The sequence below is a fragment of the Panthera pardus genome, unplaced genomic scaffold, assembly GCF_024362965.1.
Source record: "Panthera pardus isolate Hobbes unplaced genomic scaffold, ASM2436296v1 HiC_scaffold_4, whole genome shotgun sequence".
In the NCBI taxonomy this organism is placed as follows: Eukaryota; Metazoa; Chordata; class Mammalia; order Carnivora; family Felidae; genus Panthera; species Panthera pardus.
Window position 1 is genome coordinate 13,721,696 of NW_026526969.1, and position 25,640 is coordinate 13,747,335.

Sequence of the window (25,640 nt, forward strand, 5' to 3'; positions counted from 1 at the left end):
AATTTCAAGAATTTCATGATCCTCTGTCAGTCTACAGGCTACAGTCAATTTTGGTCAAGCACAGGGTTGAAGCCAGAGTGCTTCGCCTTAGCAGTCACATTTTAAGTCACTTTCCCTGACAGTGCCCACATACTGATTTCTCTAATTCCGGAGATCTACCAAAACCATTTTCAACACTTTTTGTCTAGTTCAACATTATATGAAAAGTTTTGTCTTGTTCTAGAAGCAGCAAAAAATACACGAAAGATCTTATTTCTTTTCTTAACACAGATCAGTAACTGAACAAATTACCTACCTCAAGGAGCACTTATTTTGAGATGGCTGTAACAACTACTATTTAAACTGAGCATCTGCTTAAGATATCTAAGATACTTGACTACAAAGACCATGAACTGGCACCAGATCTGATTTCTGGTGACTTGTTAAGAACAAAAATTAGTCCATGCCCCCTCTATCTTTAGGGTTTTCATATACCAACCACAAGAAAAATCAACCAATATTAAACAAGACTCCTTTTTCCAAGGAAGAACTCTAACACTGACAGAGACAGTTCTGAATGCTAGGCAGCAACTTGAGAGCTTATTCTGTATAATATAAAAACTTTTTTTAGTTTACATGTAGCTTTCTCCATAGACTTCAAGGTTTTATGTGTAAAATAATAAATTATAGAGGGAGAAAAAAAAACAGAAGAAAGCTCTAATTGCAAAGGAGGGCAAAAATGTCTGGTAATTAGGATCAGATGTCTAGAAGGTCTAACTCTTTCCGTGTGTCTATGCACGTAAGGGAGCTGGGGAGCAAGAGTGGGGAATTTGTGTGTGAGGCAGAAACACCTGGAGTGTCTTAATCCCGCATGCCAGAAAATAACAGGAGAAGGGGCACTCAATGTGGAAGAACTGTTTCAAAAGGGCAGAAGAATCGTGATTCTACCACACCATAATCCTCCCACCACTTCTGGGCTATTCTATTAAGCAAAGAGAAACTCGTTTTCTCTCTCCCTCAGAAAGCCTTGGTACATAGTCAAGCCATCACCTCTTTAAATGTTCAAATTTTCAGAAAAGTATATGGGGAATAAAGGATTATTAAGACTAGGTTAGACTTAGGCAAATGGAAAAGGAAATCGGACTTTTAATACCTAGAAACAGCACAAACTAAAGTGAAGTTCTTGAACAGAACATTTCAAATGTGTTTTAAGTGCCGTATTTCTATGTATTTCCTTCCATGATTATAGTTCCACAGCCAACAGGTGATTTGAGTTGGCAATAAGCAGACCAGCAACATGCAGGCCATTACTAAGTACCTTGGGAGTAGATAACCGATCCTTGCTCTCCACTGCAGCATACAAGGATAAACAAAGGGACAAAAACATTAAGAATAAATATCCAACAGTATATATCCATCATCCAAGTAGTGAAAACCTATCAGCACCAAGAAGCCAAAAAAACACAGAACAAACTGCCAAAATGTAAGCTGGCTTGCTTAGATCACACCAGCTGGTGTGTACAGATGGAAATCACACGGATATGAATTAGTACCTTAAACTCACCAGGTCTAAGCCCCCAGATGCTCTTACAGGCACTCAACTCCCTCCAAGCATCCTGACTCCTCCAAGCATGACTGCTTGACAGACCCCTGTTAAGTGAGAACCACGCATCCCTTGTGAAAAGGGTGGGGGGTTCCCAGCTAGACTTCTTGTACCCTGAAGCAGAACATCAAAATAGCTTAGTAAGGCAGCTCACCTAGTTTAGAGACATCATATTTTTCTATTTTGTACACACCACACCCTGCATGCCCCATGTGGCCCCAATGCCTTGGACTTACCATCATCCTGAGAGCTTTTAGGGAACAATGGGGCTGTATCCCCATCTTCCCCACACTCTCCCCAGTCACGACTGCCCCTATGGACTGGCCTCCTAGGACCGGCCCCAGATAGGCCCACACTGTTGAAGTGCTTCTGTGGAGTATCAGCCCCACATTTATTACTCTCTGCCAGTTGCCATCTGTATCCAAATCTCAGTTCTATCCCAGCTGAAGTCCCAGACACAAAAAGAATCATTCTGCCTAGTGACTTGAAAAATTTCAAATGCTGACATTAAATTCACTCTGAAGTATCAACAGAAATATTCCTTCTCCGTGAGGTTTTACAATAAACTACAACTGATAGTACCTAATGCAATGACAGAGATGATATGATAGGTCAGTAAAGTCATCAACAAACCAAGAAATCTCAAAAAGTATAAGAAATACCTAACGTTATTTGTTGGGCAAAGGATGGGGAGGGAAGAGGGAAAGAATACAAATAATGGATTAGAAGAAGGGACAATCAAGGTTAAGTTAAAAGGTCAAGAAATATGTAATGCCTTCTGTGTATATTATTTTAGCGGAGGAAGGAGAAACACATTAGGCGTTCATTTGATCTATTAATGAGCACAATAATAGCTATGATTTATTAAGCAAGACACTGTGCTAAAGGCTTTACATACGCTATTTCTTCTAATGCTTATAAAACCCTCCTGAAGAGACACTAACTTCTCATTTTATAAAGGAGCAACTGAAACACAGGTTATGTAACTTGCCCGAGGTCACAAAGCTCATCAAGGGCAAAGCCAGGATTTTAACCCACCTCTAAAACTCATGACACTATCATGTTATAATGCCACTACACTGTTGGCAAGGGCTTAAAAGCACATTTTCCATGCATTTAAAAATGAGATAGATACATACACGTGCTACTATGAAATGATCTTGAAGTTACAGTGTTAAGTGAAAAGGGACAAGTATGCTGAGGCCAGTCTCCAAAGTAACAGTATGCTACCTTTTGCATAAAGTCAAAGGGCTGGAAGAAAAAATATCTATTGTTGCATACGCCAAAAAGTATCAATGAAAGAATATTCAAACCTGGAACAGTGATGGTCTCAAACAGAGGACCAGGGGACTGAGGATCAGAAAAGAAGAGCCTTTTCACTACACATACTTTGGCATGGCATGACCTTTTAAGCTACTCATGTAATTTTTCACAAGAAAAAGCACTACATAATAAAACACAATGGAACTATAAAAGCTAAAATTCTATGATGAAGGATACCTTAAGCCTCTCCTTATCAAGGCTAAATAAAATTTAAAAACTTACAAATAAAGGCACACCTATTTTGGTCAAGCATATTGTCTAGATGTCTTCACTATGAAGAGTCCCTAATAACACCGCTCACATCCTAAACATGGACCAAACGTGCTGCCACACATTAAAAGAGGAAACCAACTCCTGTGAACACGGGAGGAAAGACTGCAGGTCGGAAACGTTAGTGCGACAGGGAAGAAACAAGTCCACTCGGAAATCACCAGTGGACAGAGAGGATGGAGTGAAGGCGGGCCCACCCCTGGCAGGCCCAGGGAACACAGCTACAGAACAGAGCTGAGCTGCAGAAATGAGGAAGGAAACTGAAGGCACAGAAGCATCTAAAGCAAGGTTAGGAAAAAGAATTCCCACTCCCCAATTAGTCTGGAAAGTGGGAAGATGAAAACAAAATCAAAACACACGAAGACCAACTTCATTTGTTGTAGTTCATTGAATAAAATGCCTGTTCAGAATCAACATATGTTCCTTTGCTTGCCCTGAAGTATTTCCTTTTAGAACTTCTATAATTTATTTACATGGTTCAATATTATTGGTAATGATTATTAAGCACCATGCCCCATCTTTTAAAAGGTTTGAATACCATCTGCTCAAAGAAAAACAACTCTGACCAGCTCAAGCAAAAAGGAGGATATGCTGAAAAACAGACTGAAGGAAAAGCTGAACATCCCAACCTCAGGACAGGCAAGAACCAGGGCAGCTCTGAGGATGCAGGGATCTGTCAAGCATCACGAGAACACTTCAAGAGATGATACAGCAGAAAAATGGCCAATGGAGGCCCCTGCTGTGTACCAGGGCCATTCCCAGAAAACAGTACATTTCTGTAAGCCAGGTGCCACCCTAACTGTAGCCTACGACACTACCACACTCATACCTAACACTCCAATTTACATTTATATTGCATTTAATATAAATGTATTAACTTCTTAATTTATGTAAAATATTTTACCGAAAGTCACTCCTAATTTTCAAGTACATGCTTCAAAATTTTTGTACCTAATACCGTAAGAACTTCCATTTATTGATTTGATACCAGAGTTGTTACTGGGAGAATTTGACAGAAGAGTCATAAAATAAAGATTAAGCAGCACTAACCAGAAATCGATGGTACAAATGTGTTTATCCATCCATCTTTCACAGGAGTTTTTGTTTTGCCTTTTCTTTTTTATTTTTAGGTTTATCTATTTTGAGACAGAGACAGTGCAAGCAGGGCAGGGGCAGAGAGGGAGGGAGGGAGGGAGGGAGGGAGGGAGGGAGGGAGGGAGGGAGGGAGGGAGGGAGGGAGAGTGAAGCCCAAGTATGCTATGCACAGCACAGAGCCCAGCGTGGGTCTCGAACCCACAAACTGTGACATCATTACCTGAGCCAAAACCACAAGTCGGGTGCTTAACCAATTGAGCCACCCAGGCACCCCAAGCTTCTGCTCTTACAGGGAGTCCATAATTTAAGATACTGTAGGTCTTTTCAAGTAAATGAAGAAAATAAGGCCCAACACAATCATTTATGTTCCCTCCAAAAGAAAAACACACCAAAATCTCAGGTGCCCATTAATGGAATCTCAGCCTAAACCACTAAACTACTTTAATATACAGTCCTCCTAAAACCCACTTATACCCCATTATAGTAAATAATTGCTTTCATAATTTTTTAAAAAGTTATAAATGCTTACTGTGTTTGAAAGTTACAGCATGCAGAAAATTTTCCTATAACACAGATAAACACAGCGTTCACATTCTTTCATACTCGTTGCATAGATTATAAAAGAGCTTCCTGTTTCTGACTTATTATATACCCTTTACTTTTTAAATCTCTACTTTTCTAGAAGATTTTGTATTATTTCAAAAGCAATCGAAGCCCCATTACAGACCTTCAGAAAATAGAGCAAAGTCAAAGAAACAAAACATCCACGTTTTTACTCACCAAGAGACAGCTGCTACTAACATCTTGGTGTGCTGCATCCAAGCCCCTTTCCCGTTTACTTGTGTATCAATGACATTATCAGAGAAATTTCCCACCACGTGCGTTCAGGTCACTGCAGAGGGGCCGCACAGTGCAAGGACTAAGGGCAGGGGCTCTGGGGTGCACCAAACCTGCATTCAAAACCCAGTTCCACCACTTATTAAGTGGTGACCTTAACCTCTTTACACCCTAATTTCTTCCTTTGTACAAGATTCTGTGTAGAAAGGCCCTATCACAGGGCGCAATGCAGGAGCATTCAGTAAAGACAAGCTATCACCTTGCACAAAGCACACTATGTAACCTCATCTTTCGCATAATGTATTCTGAACATTTTTCCACGCCAATTAGATCCACTTCTACAACACGCTTAATGCCAACACAGCACAGTAATTTGTCTACACCGCATCAGCCCCTAGAAAAGACGCCAGAAAAACTCAGATCCCCATCATTTTGGTCAGGGTCACCTGCTACTATCACACATAGAGATAGGACTCCAACCAACCCAACTTGTTCCCTAAAATGGGGGAATGAGAGAGCAGATCAGGACTCCCAATGCTTCCTCACTAGCTGAGTTAGGAAAAGTCAAGGGGAAAGTGAGGTTTGGCTGGGGTTTTTTGTTTTTTGGTTGTTGTTGTTTTGTTTTGTTTTTTTACTAACATGTTTATCGTCAACATCTATGATGAAATTCAGTTTATTTACCCAAGAAAGAACTTTTAAAGCAAATAAACTGTGGTTTCACAAAAAAAAAAAAACTTTAAGCTGAATTTGAAGTTAATGAAATGCTAAATCATAAATTTTCACTCATTCCATCTCCATCAACACAGAAGCATATTACAACTTAGGTTTCATACTTTTGATTCCACAGGGAACAGCAGTTAGAGATACAGATGACCTTTGCTTTTCTACCTAGAATACTCCAGATACTAGCTTTAAGTAATTTTCAAAGTCCGGGAGTTTGTTAACAACAACCAGCTAACAATATCAAGCTGCCACAAAGCCACAACGTATACATTCTCCCCTTCCATTAATTCTCATTCACTGAGCTTCTTTTATACCTTAACTATGTTCCTCCCTATGTATGCTCTTCTTTTTAAATGTTAAAAACAATTTTTCCTTGTGCATTTAATCTAACTCCCTGAGAGCCAAGTATAAATTTTTTTCACAGCTAAGACCCCAATTTGGACTGTAAAGAAGGTCATTTTGCAAAGTGTCCTTTTATCAGCAAAAACCTGTCATTATCGAGACACTGAATTCCTCACTGTTGCTCAGTTTCTTTCTACCTGAATCCTTCATCTGTGTTCCCCAAGTCCTACTCTGACATCCTCTAACATGACCTGCCTACTTGCATCCCTGCTAAAATCCTGATGAAGTTCATCTCTCACATTCTGAACGCTCTGTATGGCTTAAAGGGCTCTTCAGAATCAACTATACCATATTTTATGTGTTACCGTGTTTCCTCCTCAACGAGCAATAAGCTCCATGAAGGAAGGAACTGGTTTAATCATTGTACCATTATTGCTTTACACAGTGCCTTGCTCCCTGAAAGCCCTCCGTAAACACTAAATGAATGAACTCTGCTGCCCTCCCACTTAATCTGTCCACTCCATAGTATCAGTGGGAGCTGCTAATGTTCACTTTTCTCAAACCACAAGGCATGTAATAAGTTGGAGGGATTGCTTCCTAAAAATGTACACTTTGCTATTTGCATCTCATTCCCTCCTTCTGGTCTCAATTTCTTTCTTCTTGAAGTAAAAAACATAAACGTAAAAAGCTACCTTTTAATACTTCCTCCAGCAAGTCCACAAGTGATCAACTTTGTCTATCTACAAAGGCTTTATTTCACTTACTCCTGAATATCACTTTACATGGATTCAAATAAAACGCCTGCCAGTCTAGACAATGGCTTCCCTCAGGTTGCTTCTGTCTTGTTTCTAGTGTTTCACCTACAACATGTCCAAGTATAAATTTATTTTTATTTAGCCAGCTTGGAGTTCACTGAACTTCTTGGAACTCAGGATTCAAGCTGTGCAGTTATTATGGAAAACTTCCAAGCATATCTTCAGATAGCATCCCTTCCACTATTTCCTCTTCCTAGAAGCTCGCAGAAGGTAGTACTAGACTTTCCTACGAAAGTTCAGGAGTCTTGGGGTGCCTGGGTGGCTCAGTTAGTTTAGCAGCCAACTCTTGATTTCGGCTCAGGTCATGATCCCAGGGTCGTGGGATCTAGCTCCATACTGGGCTCCACACTGAGCATGGAGCCTGAGATTCTCTCTGCCTCACCCTCTACCCCCCTCCCCCTGCTCACATACACTCTCTAAAAAGAAAATAAATAGGGGCGCCTGGGTGGCTCAGTCGGTTAAGCGTCCGACTTCAGCTCAGGTCACGATCTTACAGTCTGCGAGTTCGAGCCCCGCGTCGGGCTCTGGGCTGATGGCTCAGAGCCTGGAGCCTGCTTCGGATTCTGTGTCTCCCTCTCTCTGTCCCTCCCCCATTCATGCTCTGTCTCTGTCTCAAAAATAAATAAACGTTAAAAAAAATTTTTTTTTAAAAAGAAAATAAATAAAAATAAATTTAAAGTTCATGAGTCTTAACTGCTCGTTTTCCATCTCTTTAACCTTCCGTATTCTATTCCAAGCAATTTCCTCAGATCTCCTTAAAAATCAGTAGTTTTCTCATCAATTGTATCTACTCAGCTGTTTCACCTGTCTACTGAGTTTACCTTTAAAAACCCTAATTTTCACTTCTGTAAATTCTCTCTGGACCTTTTCCAGATCTTCTTCTATGATGTTCTTTTATTACAGTCTTACCTGTTGTATCTCTAATAATTTTAACCAAGGAATCTCTGGCTTATATCCCAGGAGCACCTCCTGGAGTACCAATTCTCCTTAAAACGTAAAACACCTGCCCACTCTCCTTGGTACTGATTCATCTCCTTGTTGGCTGGTGTTTTTTTTTTTTAATTACAAGTGGGGTTTTTTTTGTTTTTTGGTTTGTTTTTTTTTTTTTTAAGTAGGCTTCACATTCTACACAGAGCCCAATGCAGGGCTTGAACTCACAACCCTGAGACCAAGACCTGAGCTGAGTGAGATCAAGAGTCGGACACCTAACCAACTGAGCTACCCAGGCACCCCTATTGCAAGTTCATCTTCAGCATGAACTGTTTCTACTGAGAATCCTAGATTTTTCATTTGCTCTGCAGAAGAGTTTCACATCTGTTTCTAAGGGTTCCATTTGTTTCCAGTTCTGTACCACATTTCACGCTAATTTCTCAGCTTAAGGGTTAGTCACACTGTAATAAATGTTAAATTTTTAACCCACCCCCAATATAATGCAGTGCGTTGGGATTCAGATGTTTATTTCTAATCATGTACAACCCCAGGAAGACCACATGTTTCTTTACACTTCCTTAACTAGGTTTTTCTGTCCACAGGTGGGACACCCTTCAAGGTTTTATGTAACAAGACCTCAACTCCAACTTCCTTCTTCATGGAGAGCTAAGGCCGTGTCTCCTGCTGCTTCATGACATCCTCAGGACCAAACCTTGGAGCCTACATCCAGATCTGAAACCAAGGCAAGCCTTTAGTTCCTAATTACAGCCTGGCTGTGAGTTCTTTCACTTTTGGCACGTAGGATTTCCTGGCCTATCGGGCTCAGGAATGCTTTTGTTCGTCCTTAGTTTATTTTATCCAGTTTCTAGGTGTTTGCAGCAGGGTAGGGGTGTAAGTGCCCTAGATCGATCAGCTCTGCTGGCAATATTGCTAGAAACCTGAAACGGCCACAAAATATGAAAATGAAATGATCACTTCAGAGAATCGTGAGGATTACTCAGCATCTTGCCAGATGACAACAGCTAACTTTTTTTCAGCCTTGAAAACAGTTTTCAAATGGGAAGAAGCAAATATTCCCAAAGCATTTTAAGATAATTTTGCCACTATGACTTCAAATGCCTTCACAGTTGTTTTTTCTTGAGTTTCAACAGAAAGAAAATTTCAACAAAGAACACCTGTTGATTCCATTTTCTCACTATCCATTCATTCTGTAATCAACTTCAATCTGCTTCCTAGTCCTACAACTCTAGTGAAATTATACTCAAAATATCAACATTTCCTGCCTAATCAACAAATCCAAAGGCCTGTTCTTGGCCCTCCTCTTTTTCACCTGTCTTCAGCAATACCATTCCAATTTTCCACCCTACTATCACCCAGTTCAGACACTTACTCCAACATTATCATCATCATTCTCTAACTCACTCCCATCTCCCCAATCTCTTCCTCCCTCGCTTTATCAAGCCAGTCTCAGGCATCGCTATCACTATCCTGTAGTCCTATCAACTGCTCACACATCCCACTCTGTCCTACAGTGGCTCATTAATATCTAGTCCTATGGGAAAAGAAAAGGTAAATGAGGCAGGATTCCTGTCCACAAGAGTGTAAATAACAAGACCACAACCTAAAACTGACTGGACGTGTGCTATGTACTTGGCAAGGTGCTAAACACCTTGCCTGCAACCATACCAACTGATCCTCACTGCAGCTCTATGAAGCAGGCGCAATTACTATACCGACTTCAGGGATGAGAAATAATGCTTAAAGAGGACTAAGTAGCCAGCCCTAGGAAGCACAGCTAGCAAGTGGCTGAGTCAATTTTATGGCAATCCCATCCTCTTAAAAAATATGCTATACCTTCACCACAAGTATTTATAGTAAAAGCCCAGACCTCACCTGATTGAAAAACGCATATCCAACACCACCTTAACAGCTGTTTGGATGCCTCCAAAGTACCTCGCATTAATATATCCAAAACCAAAAACATGATCATACTGCCCAAACTCAAGCGGTCCAACCTCAGCAAATGACCGCCCTAACCAACGAGTCATGCCAGCCAGAAAAACCTCACCATCACCCGGGACACATTTTCATTCACCCTCCATAACCAACCTATTACCAAATCCTGTCCTTCTTCTGGTTTGATTTTTTGGTCTCCCAAGTCTTTCTCTACTCCATCCACATCAGTCCATCTCCAACAACACTACCAACCTAGCCTCACCTACTACGTTCTCTCAACTCAATTGCTGATACAGCCTAACTTGTCTATAGACATTTATTCCAGTTTTTCCCATTCTTTCAGTTTTGCAACCAAAATGCTCTTTCCCCTTGTCAAGGTAATGCTTTTATGATACTAATCTGACCTTTTAACAGATTTTCGATTCTGGGCCAAAGTTTTAAGTCCATCTTTTATTTCAGGTTCTGAAGCATTAGAAATGCAAAGACTGATGATATCTGGGTTTCAGTCACAAAGGTAAGGTCAATTTTCAGTGATAGTCAAGAGGTACACCAACAAAGGAAGAGAAGCAAACGGAGAGGATGACAGGACAATACCTGAGAGGTTTTGAAACACTTGGCTCTAGTTATTCCCAAGGTGGAGCTGAATCCTAAATTTGTCAAGTTTCAAGGTATTCTTCTTGTTACACTGTGATACCCCAGGATGCCTCCAATGAAATCTTTTAAGTAGTTCAGACTGAGTTTCTAGCTTGCGGCCAAGAGTCTTAGCTAAGAAAAAAGAAAACAAATGCAAAAACAAAAAACCTTAGAAGAGCCAACAAGACCCTCTTAGAAAAAGAGGATGTGGCAAAAATAAATTCTACATAAAGTAAAGATACCTTTGGCCAGAAAATATATAAACAAGTTCAATGCTTGTAAACTCGTGTATCCTTTTAAAGGTGCTACATAAAATGCTGTAGGGTAAGAGCCTTTTTTTTTTTTTTTTTTTTTTTTTTACATTCTGCAAACCATCACAGCTTACCATGAAGCTAACTGCTGAACAACAACAAAATTAGAAAAGCAGGACTATACAATAATATAAATCATAAAGGTGCATATTTGAAAACCCACTCCCTCTGGCTAATAGCTTATACATGTGTTCATGTAAAGAAAATGTCTTCTTCCAGTAATACCTTAGCACTATTCTATTTTCTGGTTGTGATTTGCATTATCAGGTATTATTAACTCACCTTGCTCATAGCCAAAAATTTTATTACATAAGTATGCCGTGAAGTAGTGTTAACCAAGGAAGGCAAAAAATTAGCTGTGGAAACTACAGATTATATCCTCTATAAACACTTTTTCTGTTGCCATCTGGTGGTTCATGTATTAAATCAACACTGACATCCAATGTATAGAAGGGCTTGGTCCACAAAATAAAAATCTATTCTTTTTCCACCACATGTAAAATAGAGGGAGAAGGCAAGGTACAACTGACCTTCACTTTGAAAACAGGCCCTCCTTCATGAGAAAACCATAAATACACAAAATAAATTAAGGATTGCTGAAGAACCCACAGAAACTACCACCTCTGGAGATGATCATCCTTAATCTAAGGTAGGATACGTTATACCTATGTGATACAAGCTAAGAAATCCCTCCTTACCCCAAATCTAAATTTTTCCTATCTAGTCATCTACTCGGGTTGCTAAAATTCCCACCACCAATTACTCCTTATAAAAGTAACTACTTTTCAAGTAGCCATAGCCATTCTTTGGTTACCTCCCTAGGTCTTTTTCTTCTTGGAAAGATAATTCATCTTCGTAAAACCACACTTACATATATGACAGCTTCAAAACCTCTTACGAGAAGGAATCATGTCCAGAATACAAAGAGTTCTGAAAGGGAGAAAAAGCAACAGAAGACTGCACCAGAGGCTGATTTTGTCTAGGTAACAATATATGCCCACAAGTCTAGCCCATTCTCTACAGTCCGTATCTCCAAAGGCTGGCCTTGTCAATTAAAAAATATATACTTAGCAAAGCTAAAAACAGTGCAGAAACTATAGTCTTAGCCCATGTTCAACAAGCTAATCTGCAAAGATCAGTAAATAGATTTACTTGACTGACACAGGCTGTCAAGAAATTGAATTGATAGCTGTTATCTTCACTAGACATTGTATATCAATAGAGTGCCAGCTAAGCCTGTTAAAGTGAAAAAATAGTTGTGTTAATTTTGAGGGCCTTTTGATTTACTAAAAGTCCTAAGGAATACAATTAACCAATATAACATTCAGTTGAGCACAGAAATATCAACACCATCTACCAATCTTTTTAAATTATTGATGGTCACTATCCTATAAATATAAGCATTCTTGTATCATCACTATCTCATATCTTTTAAAATTTCTCTGCATTACCTCCAGTAGATTTCAATTACTCTTGCCCTTTCTTCTTCCAGCCATTTAAATAAATAAGCATTTCATAATTTTAAGGAAATTTATTTCTCCAAACTGCAGGCTTACACTGATAAATTATGGCACTAATTCATTTTACAGAACCTAAAGTTTTGAACAGGAACCATTTTCAGGCTAGAGTAAATACATCACGTGTTAGACAGCAGGAGAAATACTGTATTGCATCTTAGCTGTCTTTGACATTGTAAATACCCTGGCAAAAGTAAAATGAGGAGAATTAGGTTCTAAGAGCTAAGACATATGGAGTTATAGAATCCCCAGATAGGAGACACACTTACAGAGTCTGGTAAACGGCATGAAGTATAAGACAACATACAAAAGATCAGAGAATCAGGCAGAATGACTGAGAGGATCTAGTCTAACCCCCTCCTTTCACAGGTGAGAAAACAGACTCAGAGAGACTAACAGACTTGCTCTTAATACAAGTTAGCTACAGAATAAAATAAAAACCACGTCTACAGACACAGCTCAAGGCCTTTTCCATTCACCACATCCATGTTTCTAGCAAAACTTTACCAAAGTATCCTCATCCCCACAATACCCACAAAAGACGGCCAGGGGCCAGGGGCCAGGGGCCAGGCTAAGGCAATGAGCCTCTAGCTTTAGAGCTGCCTGTCAAGAGGCCAGACTACCTAAAGACTATAATAGCAAATATATAAGTAAATGGAGCTTCCTAAAGCAGTGCTCCCATAACATCATTCATCCATTTTTATATTTGAATACATCAAGAATTGCATTAATAGAATGAAGTTCTAAAAATAATTTATTTCTCCCGCACAGGTCTCAGACATGGGATCGGTAAGTGGCAGATAAGTCTCTGTCCGACTCTGATAGGCTTTTGCATTTCAGAGATTCACTGAAAATTTTCAGATTAGGGGCACCTGGGTGGCTCAGTCGGTTGAGCATCCGACTTCAGCTTAGGTTATGATCTCCCCGTTCCTGAGTTCGAGCCCTACATCAGGCTTGCTGCTGTAAGCCTGTCAGCGCAGAGCCCACCCTGGATCCTCGGTCCCCCTCTCTGTCCCTCCCCTGGCTTGTGCTCTCCTGAAAATAATTAAAAACAAAAACAAGAAAACTTGAGACTAATTTCATAGGCTAATACAAAAGGATGGCAGGAGGAGCCATTTTCTGTCCCAGCTGACAAAATTTATTGGTCTGTTGGGATCACTGGTACTCATGTTTGTTTTTATTAAAAGGGATTTACCAATTTAGGGAGAAATTTAAGAAAATACCTTATAGGTATGTTGGACTCTAATTACAATTAAAAAAAACTATACAAATTGAAATGCTCAATTACATTAGGTGGAAACGTACCATGACTTAGGAGGAATATTTAAACGAATAAAACTTAAAACATCTTTACTTTTTTGAAAACAATTCTATTTTAACTCCTCTTTACACTATACCTCTCAACCTGATTTTTATTCCCCACCCTCAGTTTTGCTCACCTTTCATGGAGTTGGACTTCAAGGGTCCGCTCTTCAAACTACTGCTTGTATTACTTCTTGCAGAAATTTAAAGTGTGACCTCGTCAAAATCCAGCTTCTAGGTTTTCCTACTCACTCTGTGTCTGTTCCATTCTCAAGATTCGGTCAACCAACATTACTGGTCTCTGATCAAGGAGACACCTAGAGGCCCAAGTCCATGTTTCACAACAAAAAAACATGCAAGGGGGCACCTGGGTGGCTCAGTGCGTTAAGCATCTGACTCTTGCTTCCAGCTCAGTTCACCACCTCACAGTTTGTGAGTTAGAGCACTGTGCCAGACTTTGCTCTAATGGTGAGGAGCTTGCTTGGGATTCTCTCTCCCCACTCTCTGCCCGCACACTCACGTGCTCACTCTCAAAATAAATTTTTTAAAAAATGTATGAAAGGACTCTAAGGAGTGCAAATAATACAAAGGCAACTGGTAGATAACATCTTATTTGATTCCACTCAATTACATTACTTGTCAGAGTTCCATCTTGTTTTACCCCAATATTTAAGGGCACAGGAAACTTCCTAGCTAGGTATAATCCCAGTATGTAGCTAACAATTAACTGAGGTTATATAAAAGGCATGGTGAAGCAACAAAAATTCTGTACCTTATAAGCCCCACCTCTTTATTTTCATTTGAAGGAATGAACTACATGTACCTGAATGCAGATAGTCATTTTCCAACTGTCCCTCAAAGAAATGGTTGGTACGCTCCTAGTGGTCAATTCTGGGGTGTTCAAATCCGCCAACAGACTACCACAACCCATTCTCAACTGGAATTTGAGGATTACAGTATGGAAAAAAAAATTGTGTGAAAATGGCAACCGTCATTTTATTATGGGAGGGGAATGGGTATATGGAGAAGTCTAGGCCTATTTCCTCTTCTCTATTTTCCGAATTGTCTAATGGAATGTAACAACAGTAAATAAGGTAACCTGAAATGTGAGGTCCAATACGGTCTTTAGAAACACCAACCACCGTCTTTCCTCGGTATTGCTCTGACTGCACTCCCTCCCCACCTAAAGCACCGGCTACAATGGGAGGCACTCCAACCTAGTGGTTATGACACAGACTGTGGATCAAGCAGCCTGCTTTCCGTTTTGTTCCATCACTACTAGTCTCAGGAACTTAGTTAACAGCTCATTGCCTCAGTTTCCCCACAGGTACCATGAGTACCAAATGCTACCTACCTCTCAGGGGTTGTTGTCAAGAGTAAATGAGCCTACCTAGAAAGCACTTAGTGCCCTGCACATAAGAAGGGCTCTAAAAAGGTTAGCTACAGGTGGCTATACATAAGGCCGCATAGAGGGTGATAATTGCTTATTACTGGATTTACAAGACAGTTACCAACCAAGTGGCCAGTTGCCATCTGTTAAACATGCAGTGGCCTAATAAAATTTAATCAGTAAGTATCTGAGCACTTACTAAGTGTAGCACTCTCTATGAAGACTCTCCAGTGAAGCAGGTAGCCTGGAACTCAAGTTACCAGATGAAACTCAAATTACAAAGTTGTAAGAGAAAGGGGGTACAAGATGTAAGAGGAAAAGGTGAAACCAAATGTGTCTGGAAGAACATAAATAAGGCCCCAAAATGAAGCTAGATTTGCAGCAAACCCAATTAGCACAGTTTTGTGATTTTTCCAGCAAACCAGGGGCAGAGAAGCCTAATTAGTAGATCTAACCCAAGGCTGGGGATTGGCCTGAGAAAAGTGGTCCAGGCAAGGATCCAGATAAGCATCCAGACCACATGAAGTCCGACTAAGGATGACAGAGAACGGAGCGAGATTATAGGACTGACCAACACAAGGGTAAAACCACAGGTGATAAAGATACAAGCATCACCTGTAGAAGTGATAGCGCTTTACTGAATGCACAGGTTCGTGCTCCAGGGATCCTCCCAGTCAGAGGCAGAGCCCAGAGGACAGTATTTTTGCATTTCACCAGTGATTCTGAAGCATATCCCAGACTGGCACAAAGTAGGAGCTCAACAGTAGGAACAGAATGAGTGATTAAAGGCTAATTAAATCAGGGAGAAACTTCAAAGTTTAGGATCACAAACATGGAACAAGTTTAAGTGAAAGAGGTTCCAAGTGTATGAAGGTCACTGGAATTGGGGGAGGGGGGCAGTAAGGTACTACAGAACCACAAGATCAGCAACAAGGTTAAAAGGGAAATGGGGTCATGTGCTCTCATTTAAAAGGGTTAGAGCAAAGATTCTCAAACTTGGCTGAACATTAGGAACACTTGAGGAGTTTTAAAACCTGATGCCCAGGTCAGACCTCAAACTCTGGGAATGACATCCAGGCTTCAGTGTTTGAAAGCTCCCCGGTGATTCCAACGCATACCCAAGTTCAACAAGCGTGGGGTTAGAGACTCCAGGAAAGCAGCAGGTGACTGGAGTAAGGAAAGACCTCAGGCAATCCAAGTCCATGTTCTCCAACGCTGGTGGGTATCAAAATCACCTGGAAAGCAAGCTGTGGCATTACAGGGTCACCAAATTCCCCAGGTAATTCTGATGCACACCAAAGTCCAAGAACCATCCATCTAAGGGACTGGAAATAACTCCAAAGGAGAAACCGAGAACTATAATCAACCCCAAAGCAATAACGGAGAAGGGCATTCCTACCCCTCTCAGCTTGATGAATGTAAACTCTTAACACACGAGGCTATACTGGACATAGGAGCCTGTACTAAACATTACCAGAATCAATAACCCTGTCAAAGGTCTAGCACTAAAGCGAAGGCACCACAGACTTCACGCATGTGATACTTACGACCCGGCCATCCGTCATCTCAGAAGGCGTCCCTCTAAGACACTTATGTCTGGCTCCTCGGTGGGCAATGTAAAGAAAGCGTGCATTGCCACCTGCCTTTGAGCATTAGAGACTTGGGTCTTTAGGAAACTAGAGTTACCCCATACACACACACACACACACACACACACCCCAATAAGCAGAGTGTAACTCAAGAAATTTTCACTATGATGTTAGAAAGAAACCCCCAGACACATTAAAGTGATATTTCGAAGATCTGAACCGGGTGTTTCACATAATGGCCAATTATGTAACTTAGGCTATGTAACTAGACCTAAGTTTTACTAGTCAGCGTTGCACTTTTCTCCCAAAATCTCACGACCAAGCCTAACCCCGTAAAACACGGTTATGAGAAAAACAATTACAGAGAAATTAGGAATCGCTTCACCTAGCTCCACTGTAATATGGCACTTAGGACAAGTTCCAGCTTAGTGTTAAGTATTCCATTTAGAATGTTACATTTCATCTGATAAGATTCACAAGAATATATTCCCTTGCATGTGACCAACTCATCATCCCATCAGAAATCTCTATAGCAGCACCAGAATTTTCATTTTCAAGATACATGAGCTTTTGTCAAATGGTGACATCTCCCCAGTAATATGAATTTCCAATATGATATAAAAAATGATGGATATATTACACATTTCACAGAGCACAGAGAACAGAAGACTGTCAATGAATTTAAGATTTGTGACAACCCATTTGAAATTTTACACTAAAAGACCTGTACACTTTCATAAACCATGTAAATGGAAAACAAGTACCCGCGTTTTCACTTCCAACACGGAATAAAATACTCCGTCCTAACAAAGTTTAACCGTCGCCTTAGTGCATTTTAATTATGCATCTTCATGAACATTACCGCCGTAAAAATGCGACACGTCACACAGCCTTCACAGTGCCACTGAGAACTTGAAATCCTTGCAACAGAGTTCAAAACAAAACCATTAGATTCCTCCTCCCCCACCTTTTGAACGTGTGCACACATCTTCCAACGTGCAAACGTACAGACAGGGCTTACTGCAAAGCGCAGATCGCTGGTTGTTGTGTTTTTGTTTTTTTGGTTTTTTTTGTTGTTGTTGTTGTTTTTTAACAATAAAGACCATTTCTATCTTTAAGGTCATGCCTAAGCGATTCAGATTTCTTCATCCGAACCTGGCTTCTCTAGCAACCCACAGACCCCGTTTCACAAAATGACTTAACAAGCGCTCTCCTACCCCAGTCGGTCACCGGGCAAACCGAAGCACGCGCGCGCACACACAAGCGCGACGAGAATCCTCCCAGTAACGCGGGGGAGTTACGTGAACCGCGAACACGGCCACCGGCTTCCACGCAGCACAGCCCGAAGGCAGGTGTCGCGAAAGCGTCGGGGAGGGGCGGGGAAGGGCCACGGGGCGCACAACGTCAGGTCGGCGCCCAGCAGGGGAGCCGGAGTTACTAGCTCAAGTCCCGGACGGCGGCGCCGAGCTCGTCCCGCCTAGACGTGAGCACGTCCCGGCTGGTCCACCGCACGCCGTGGAGAGCGTCTCCGCCGGCCGCTGCGCACGGCTGGTGAAGTGGGGGCGCCCGCGGCCGTCAGTCCCGTCCCTTCCCGCGACAGCCAGCATGGGCCTCCCCCCTCCCCCCCGCACGGCTGAGGAACCCCAAAGCCACCCTCCCCAGAGCTGCCGACAGCAGCAGGGCCCCGCGCCCCGGCTGTGCAGACCTCGCCCGAAAGGAGGTCTTGGGCGACCGCCGCCTGCCCGCCGTTCGCTTTCCCTTCATCCTTCTCCGGCGAAGCCAACTTCACGGGAAAGGATGCTCCGGCCAAACGGGTTCCTACCAGGACCCGGACGGAGGGGGCGAGCGCGGCTCGCGGAGCTGCCGCCCCCCTCCTCGATCCGATCCCCCACCCCCACCCCCCACTGCGCCCTCTCCGGGAGCGCGGGGAGAGCAGAGCCGCGGGCACCCCGAAGTTTGGCTCCCGGCGGTGTGGCCGCCGCCCCGGGGCTCGGGACCCCGGCAGGACGGCGCCGCGCCCCCGCGGCCGCGCGGAGAAGCCGGGCTCCGACGAGCGGCCGGCTCCAAGTTGGGCGGCGGGGACCGCAAGGCTCCGCTCCCGCCGGCGACACAGCCCGCAGGGCAGCTGCCCGCCACGCGGCCCCGACGGCTCGCCCCGGCCCCGCCGCCCCGGCCCCGCCGCCCCGGCCCCGCGCCTACCTTGAGCCAGCGCCCGGAGCAAGTGCAGCTGCAGCGCCAGGAGCGCCCACCATCCGCGCCGCCGGCCCGCGCTCAACTTTGTCGCCGGCCGCCCGCCGCGCTCCCCCGCGTCCCGGCCGGGGCTCTCGGGCGCCGCGCGGGCTCCCCGGGGCCGCCGCCGCCGCCGCTCGGGGCCGGGCGGGGACCATCGCGGCCGCCCCGGGCCCGCCGCGCCACCGCCGCCGCCGCCGCCCCGGGCCATGCTGAGGAGCGGCCGCCGCCGCCGCCGCCCGCGCCCGGCCTCGGGCCCCGCGAGCGGGACGGGCGGGCGGTGGCCGGCGGCCGAGCGGCCAGGTGCGGGGGCCGGGGGCGGCAGAGGGGCGCGGCGGAGGAGAAGTTGTCAGTGGGGTGAACTGCCGTCACGCCGCTCCCAGCGCCCCCGCGGCCGGAACACCCGGGCCGCGCCGCGTCTCCCGGAGGGTCCGGCGGGCGCTGAGGAGGAGGAGACGCCGCCGCCGCCCCCGCCCGGCGCTGAGGAGAAAGTGCGCCCGCCCGCGCGCCGGCGCTCGCCCTCCGCCGCCACCGCCGCGCCCCATTCACAGCCCGGCCGCACGCGCCGCCCGCCCGCGCCCGCCGCCGCCGCTGATTGGCCGAGGGGAGGCGGCTCGCGGGCCTCGCGTCCCGCCCCCACGCCCTCGCCTGTTTTCAAACTCGCGGCGCCCGCCCGCCTGGAATTTCACGCCGGGCCGCGGGCTCGCCTCGGCGGCTTCCCGCGCCGGCTGCGCCCCCTAGGGACGCGCGGCGCGCACTGCAGGCCGGCGCCGTCTCCGCACGCGCTCGGCGGCCAGCTCGGGCGGGGGCGGCGCGGGCCGCAGGGGTGGGGGCGGCGCCGGCCTCGCCCCTCTGGGGCGTGCGGGCTCGCAGGTGGGCTGGTGCACGTGTGGCCGAGGGGCGGCTGGGCCGGGTGCCCGAGCCACGCGCTGGGGCAGGTGGGCGCGCCCCTCCCGGCGCGCCGAGCCAGACCTCCCCGCCCCCCCACCCCCAGCCCCGGGATCCGCCCGCTCCAACCAGTGGGTGGTGTTCGGGTAGTTACGCGCCAAGTTACCGTGATTGCAAACGAGACACACGCGCAATCGGGTTTTCAGTCGTTAGCAACAAAAGCCACCACTAGGTGCAGACCCGCCGCCTGTTGCCAGAAGTGGACTCCGGCTTTGGAGGGGCGTCCAAGGTCATGTGTGGCCTGCAAGGACCCCAGCGCCGCCTGTTCCCGCCCAGTGGAGGGGCCGGTCTCTGGGAAGGGTCTCCCAAGGGAAGTTTCCCTTAAGAGGGAGGATCTCTTAGGGAGAGGGTCTCATAGGGGGGAGGGTCTTATAGCGGAAAGGGCCCCCGGGGAGTTCTCCTAGTGGGGAGGGCCGCCCTAGGGAGAAAGATCCTTTGGGGGCAGGGTCTCCTAGCGCCAGGCCTGGGGGGCCCGCGAAGGATGCGTGGGGCGGGGCGCTCAAGCTCAGTCGCATGTGGTAAGCATTAGCAGAGTTTATGGGGTGAGCTAAGAGCTCTGGAGGCTGGAAGGCCAGTATTTTTGTGGGAGGAGGCCTGGAAGGTGACACACAGTCTGATGCTGTTGGCAGTGGGCCTGGAGGAGCCTGGGGGCATGTGATGATTGAGATCATGTAAACGGTGATGGCAGCTGGACAGGGCGTGCGCCTCGCCGGGTGCTGGATCCACGAGGTTATTGCTCGGGGCGAGGGAGGGGAGAGCCGGCACTGCCTTCGAGGTTTCCGAGAGGGACCTGGCTCCCACTCCCAGAACACTGACCGCGCACCATCCACCCTTACTGAGCCTCAACAAGGACCTTGTAAAGGAAAGATGGGGAAGCCGAGGCCCAAGGACAGCAGCCAAACGGAGGAGGTGGATTCTGACCTAGGTCGGTTCCCAGGGCCTGCCCCCTGCCGCCTTCCCACCCCACGCAAGGAGGGCCGGAAGAGTGAGAAGCCGTCCGGAGGGGGCGTGTTCTCTGAGAACACGTGGAAGCACGGGTGTGCAGTGCCTGAAGCGGCACAGAGGCGCCCTTTGGGCACGTTGTCCTGAGGACAGGTGGATGAGAGTGAGGGGGGCATTTCTACTTTTATTTTCCGTTGCAGCAGCCTTGGGTCTAACTTACAGGGCTATATGAGAGCGTAGAGGAGAAAGAGGCCCTACTGTGAACTGAACACCTCCTGCGGGCCGAGCACCTCCTGTGGGCCAACCTGGGCCCTCCTGGCACTAACCCCCCACCGCCCTCTGTGTGAGAGGTGCTCTCACTCATACGGTTGGGGAGTCTATGGCTAACGAGGGGAAGTCACTTTGGTCAGCGATGAGGCTCCGCTCTTTCTAGTTGTGAAATCTGGGCAGATTGCTGACTCTGAATTCCCATTAAAAGTTAGAATTCCCCTCTCGCAGGGTTGTTGCGAGGGAATGAGATAATTCACACACTCAGAAAGTGCTGGTTTCCTGTGCTTCGGACCAGCTGGGGAGCACCGCCCCAAACTACCCTTGCTCTGCACCCCAGCTGAGTCGGGGCCATATTTAACCTTTTCCTTTCAAATACAAACATGTCTATTTTCTTTGCAGATAGCGAGCCACACCCATACGCCCTCACAGCATAGGCAAGAATATGGCACAGGCAACTTCTTGACTTCGAGACCCTCAAAAAATACCCAGAGTCTCTTTTGCTACAATTTATTTTACAGTTCAGAAAAAGTTATGGAATCTTGCTTGGAAATTAGAAAGCCAAGCCAGTATACCGTAAGTAGTAAGAGAACCATGGATATCACAGCTACTCCAAAAGGTCCAGACACACTTCTGGGAATTTTTTTATTCCAGTATCATCCTGGGTAAGTGAGGCTCTGATATTGAGTCATCTTACAGTTGAAGGAACTAAACTAGGGAAGTTTAACATACACAAAGTAACCATGTTAAAGCCAGAGTAGGAATCTAGCTCTCCTGGGTGCTACTCTAAGATTTTTTTTTTCCCCACCAGATTTTGTTGCCTTTTACATGACTCATTAGATTACTGTCTTCAGGGATGTGTTTAGACTGTGGCTATTCTTTCTCAAAAAAAAAATAATACAGAAAAACCCCTTTATAATGCTGGGAAGAGGCCAGCACACAGCTGAAACATTTCTACCCAAAAGGGCCAATTAATCTCTCCATTTAATTTTATATTGAGCCTAAAAAAGAAGATCTCAAGAAGAGAACGCTTCATCCCTGTATATACTCGCTTTAATAAATCTTTAGCCACAAATGTGAAAAATTAAAATAAAAACCTTCAGCCATATATTGTAGAGTGCCTGACTGGTTCAGTTGGTAGAGCATGCTACTCTCAATCTTGAGGTTGTGAGTTTGAGCCTTATGTTGGGAGCAGAGATTACTTACAAGTAAAATCTTAAAAAAGAAAAGCCGGGTATTCTAAAAGACCCTGAGGTAAAGGGATTTTGCTCCATGAGAGCCGACTTACGTTTCTTTAAAAAATGAGCTATGGCTATCTCCTGGTTTCAAGAGCAAGAAGAATCTTCCCTGCTTAACTAGAGAGAGTGAGGAGTTTTACAACAAATGATCATTTAACTGGAGTTAGAACTGTCACTGAGGCCACCCCATTGTCCTGTTCTAAAGCGTCGCTACTCCAAGGTGTGGTCCACTAGCCATCAGCCTCTCCTGGGAACTGATTCGAAATGTCAAATCTCAGGCCCCTGCAGGATCTGAATCTACATTTTAATAAGATCTCCAAGTGATCCATATATAAATTAAAGTTTGAGAATCACTCCGTATCTCCTGAGAATTGAAGAAACATGATGAATATAGCTCTCTGTTCTCTTCCTCTCTCTTTATTTTTCTTTTGGTTCATTCTGTCTTCTTTCTCATCTTTTGCCCTTAATGAGATAAAAAGGGAAAGTTTTTTAAATGATAGAATTATGATTTTATTTTTTTATTTTAAGAGGAAAATCTGCAACGTCGTAGAACACCAACATACTCAACTGTTACAAGTTAAAAACCAAGAACATCCATATGGCACTGTGAAAAAAATGTTAAGAGAAACAAGCAACACACTGGAGGAAGTATTAATCTTTCTACATAAAAATAGCTTTTGTAAGTCAATAAGAAAAATAGATGAACAATTCCTATAGAAAGAGGGGCAAAGAACATGAACAGGAATGTCAGGGGGAAAAAACGTGTTTCAAGAATGCTCAAAGAAATCAATCCAAGAAATGAAAAATTAACAAGGCTTATAAAAATATTAAAGCATTGATGACAGCAAGTGTTGGTGAGGGTGTGTGGAAATGAACGCTCATACTATCAGTGGAAATATAAATTCACAGACTTTCTGGAATGAAACCTGAAATTCATAGCTAAACTTCGAATACTAATTGTCTTTGGTCTAGCCATCCACTTCACAAATGCACAGAAATGTGTGTGTGAGGTTGTCCATTCCAGGATTGCTAATAATAGCAAAAAAAAAAAAAAAAAAAAAAAGTCAATCTAAATGCCCATCCAGGAAGGTTGAGTACAATATGGCACACCCATACAAGAAAATCTCATATAACTGTTAATGAAGTATAAGTATTGATGTAGAAATATCCACTATATCAGTTTTTCTTTTTTTTTTTAATTTTTTTTTAACGTTTTATTTTTATTTTTGAGACAGAGAGAGACAGAGCATGAATGGAGGAGGGGCAGAGAGAGAGGGAGACACAGAATCAGAAGCAGGCTCCAGGCTCTGAGCCATCAGCCCAGAGCCCGATGTGGGGCTTGAACTGACGGACCGAGAGATCGTGACCTGAGCTGAAGTCGGACGCTTAACCGACTGAGCCACCCAGGTGCCCCATCAGTTTTTCTTATAAAGTTATGGAGAAATGTATAGAATAATCCCATTTATGTTAACTTTTTTTTTTCCCTGAATGGATGGATGCCAAATTGTAATGTCCTTCAGGGCACTTGAAATTGCATGCTTTTCTGCACATTTTAAATTTTCAAATGTGAATTATATTTTTATAATCAAAAATAAACTAATAGAGCTGATTTTTTAAAAGCAAAGCGTTGATAAGCCTAAGTCATTTCTTACCTGTAAGTCATTAAGAAATGTCCCTTATGGGTTCTCAGTGGTTCTTCTGAGAAAAATATTCCCCAGTCCTATTAGAGAACAAGTTACAGCATGATCTTGTCCGCAAGGGGATGGTGTGCCCCTCCACGTGCAAATCAAGGCAACGATCGTGGGGATTCCTTGCATCTGGTTTGCACAGCCTTCTCCTGATGGGCGGTCTACCCTCTCTAGATGCCTGGGTAGTTCACTCTAAACTCCCTGCCAGCTGCTAATCCCAGCCCAGCCTTGCCTTTGTTCTGTTGCCTGGCAACCCATTAAGGAGCCACCAGGTGCTGCTTTTGATCCCTAATGGGGCGTGGGCTTTGGTTACTTTAGAGCCCACTCAGCTGAGAACTTTTTAAGACGCTAAACTCTCGTGAAATGCTCTTGTTAAAGAAGCTACGAAGAAGAGAAGTACCAAAAAACGTACCAAGCCGCCAAAAACTTCTCCCAGCCTTCTCTAAAAATAACTACCCCTCCCCTTTCAGACTGCTTTCAACTGTATAAAGTGGAAGTTCTCAAGGTGTGGTCCCAGACGGGCATCAACAGCATCACCTGGGTAGAAATGCAAATTCTGGGGCATCACCCCAAACTACAGAATCAGAAGTTCCAATCAGAATCGCTGGGGGGTGGAACCCGCCAAGCTGTTTTAACAAGCCCTCCAGAGGACTCTGAGGCTCGCTGGGAGTGTCCAAGAATGATTGGTGGAAAGTAATTCCTCCTCTTCTTAAGTTTCAGCAAGTATTTATTAAATTGCTGATTTGGGCCAGACCCAGTGCTAAGCAAGAGAGAAATAAACAATTACAGGAACCATACGATAAGCGAAAGCACTTTAAGGAACATCTCAGAAGGATTTCACAGCTGTGGGGAATCAGGGAAAATCTTCCAGGGAAGTAAAGTCTCGACAGAAACCTGAGGGATAAGTAGGAGTTGAATCAACAGCCTGGAAAAGAAGGCAGGATGTTCCAAGCAGAGGGAAAGCCATGTGCGGAAGCTGAGTGTAAACTTCAGCATGAGAACAATGAGCCCTCCTGAGGTGTTTTTTTTTTCTTTTTTCTTTTCAATTTTTTATTTAAATTCTAGTTACTTAACATACAGTGCAGTGTTGGTTTCAGGAATAGAATTCAATGGTTCATCACTTATATACAACACTCTGTACCCTTCCTAAAAGTACCCTCCTTCAGGCCCATCTCCCATCCAGCCCATCCCCCCACACACCTCCATCAACCCTTGTTTGTTCTCTATCTTTAAGAGTTTCTTATGGTTTGTTTCCCCTGCTGAAGGTTTTTAAACAGGGGAGTTACATAATCAGATGTGACTCAGCAACATCATTCAGTCCGTGGATTAGGGTTGGGTCATCAGAAGCCAGGATGCCTGAGAGGAGACTGTTGTGGCCATTTAAATAGGATACGCCAGAGACAGTGGGATGGGAGAAAACAGGAAGATTAAGAAGCTATTTTGGAGGTGGGATCCATAGATAACAAAGGATGCTGTGGACAATGACACCTGTTTTCTGGCTCTCGCAGCAAGAAAACTGGCTGTTTGCCTTCTTAAGCGAGCCAACACAGTTGGAGGAACAGAATTTGAGGGATGGGGGGGTGGAAGAGACCACCTGATCTGCTTTTGAATCTGTTAGATTCGAGATGTCTGTGTGACGTCCATCGTTAGACAGCAGGATGTTTGTGGGTACAGTCAAGGAGGGAGCAGAGGTGGAAAGCAAGATGGGAGAGG

The 25,640-nt window shown here is 44.7% G+C and overlaps 1 protein-coding gene across 1 annotated transcript in view; it reads right to left on the reverse strand.

The window, feature by feature from the left end:
• Nucleotides 1–19,356, reverse strand: part of SDK1 (sidekick cell adhesion molecule 1) — an 879,729-nt gene extending 860,373 nt beyond the window's left edge. Inside the window, exon 1 of the mRNA XM_053894114.1 lies at nucleotides 18,815–19,356. Coding sequence (XP_053750089.1) covers nucleotides 18,815–19,055 — 241 coding nt within the window. The 5' untranslated portion in view covers nucleotides 19,056–19,356. The remainder of the gene's footprint in view (nucleotides 1–18,814) is intronic.
• Nucleotides 19,357–25,640: the final 6,284 nt, after the last annotated feature.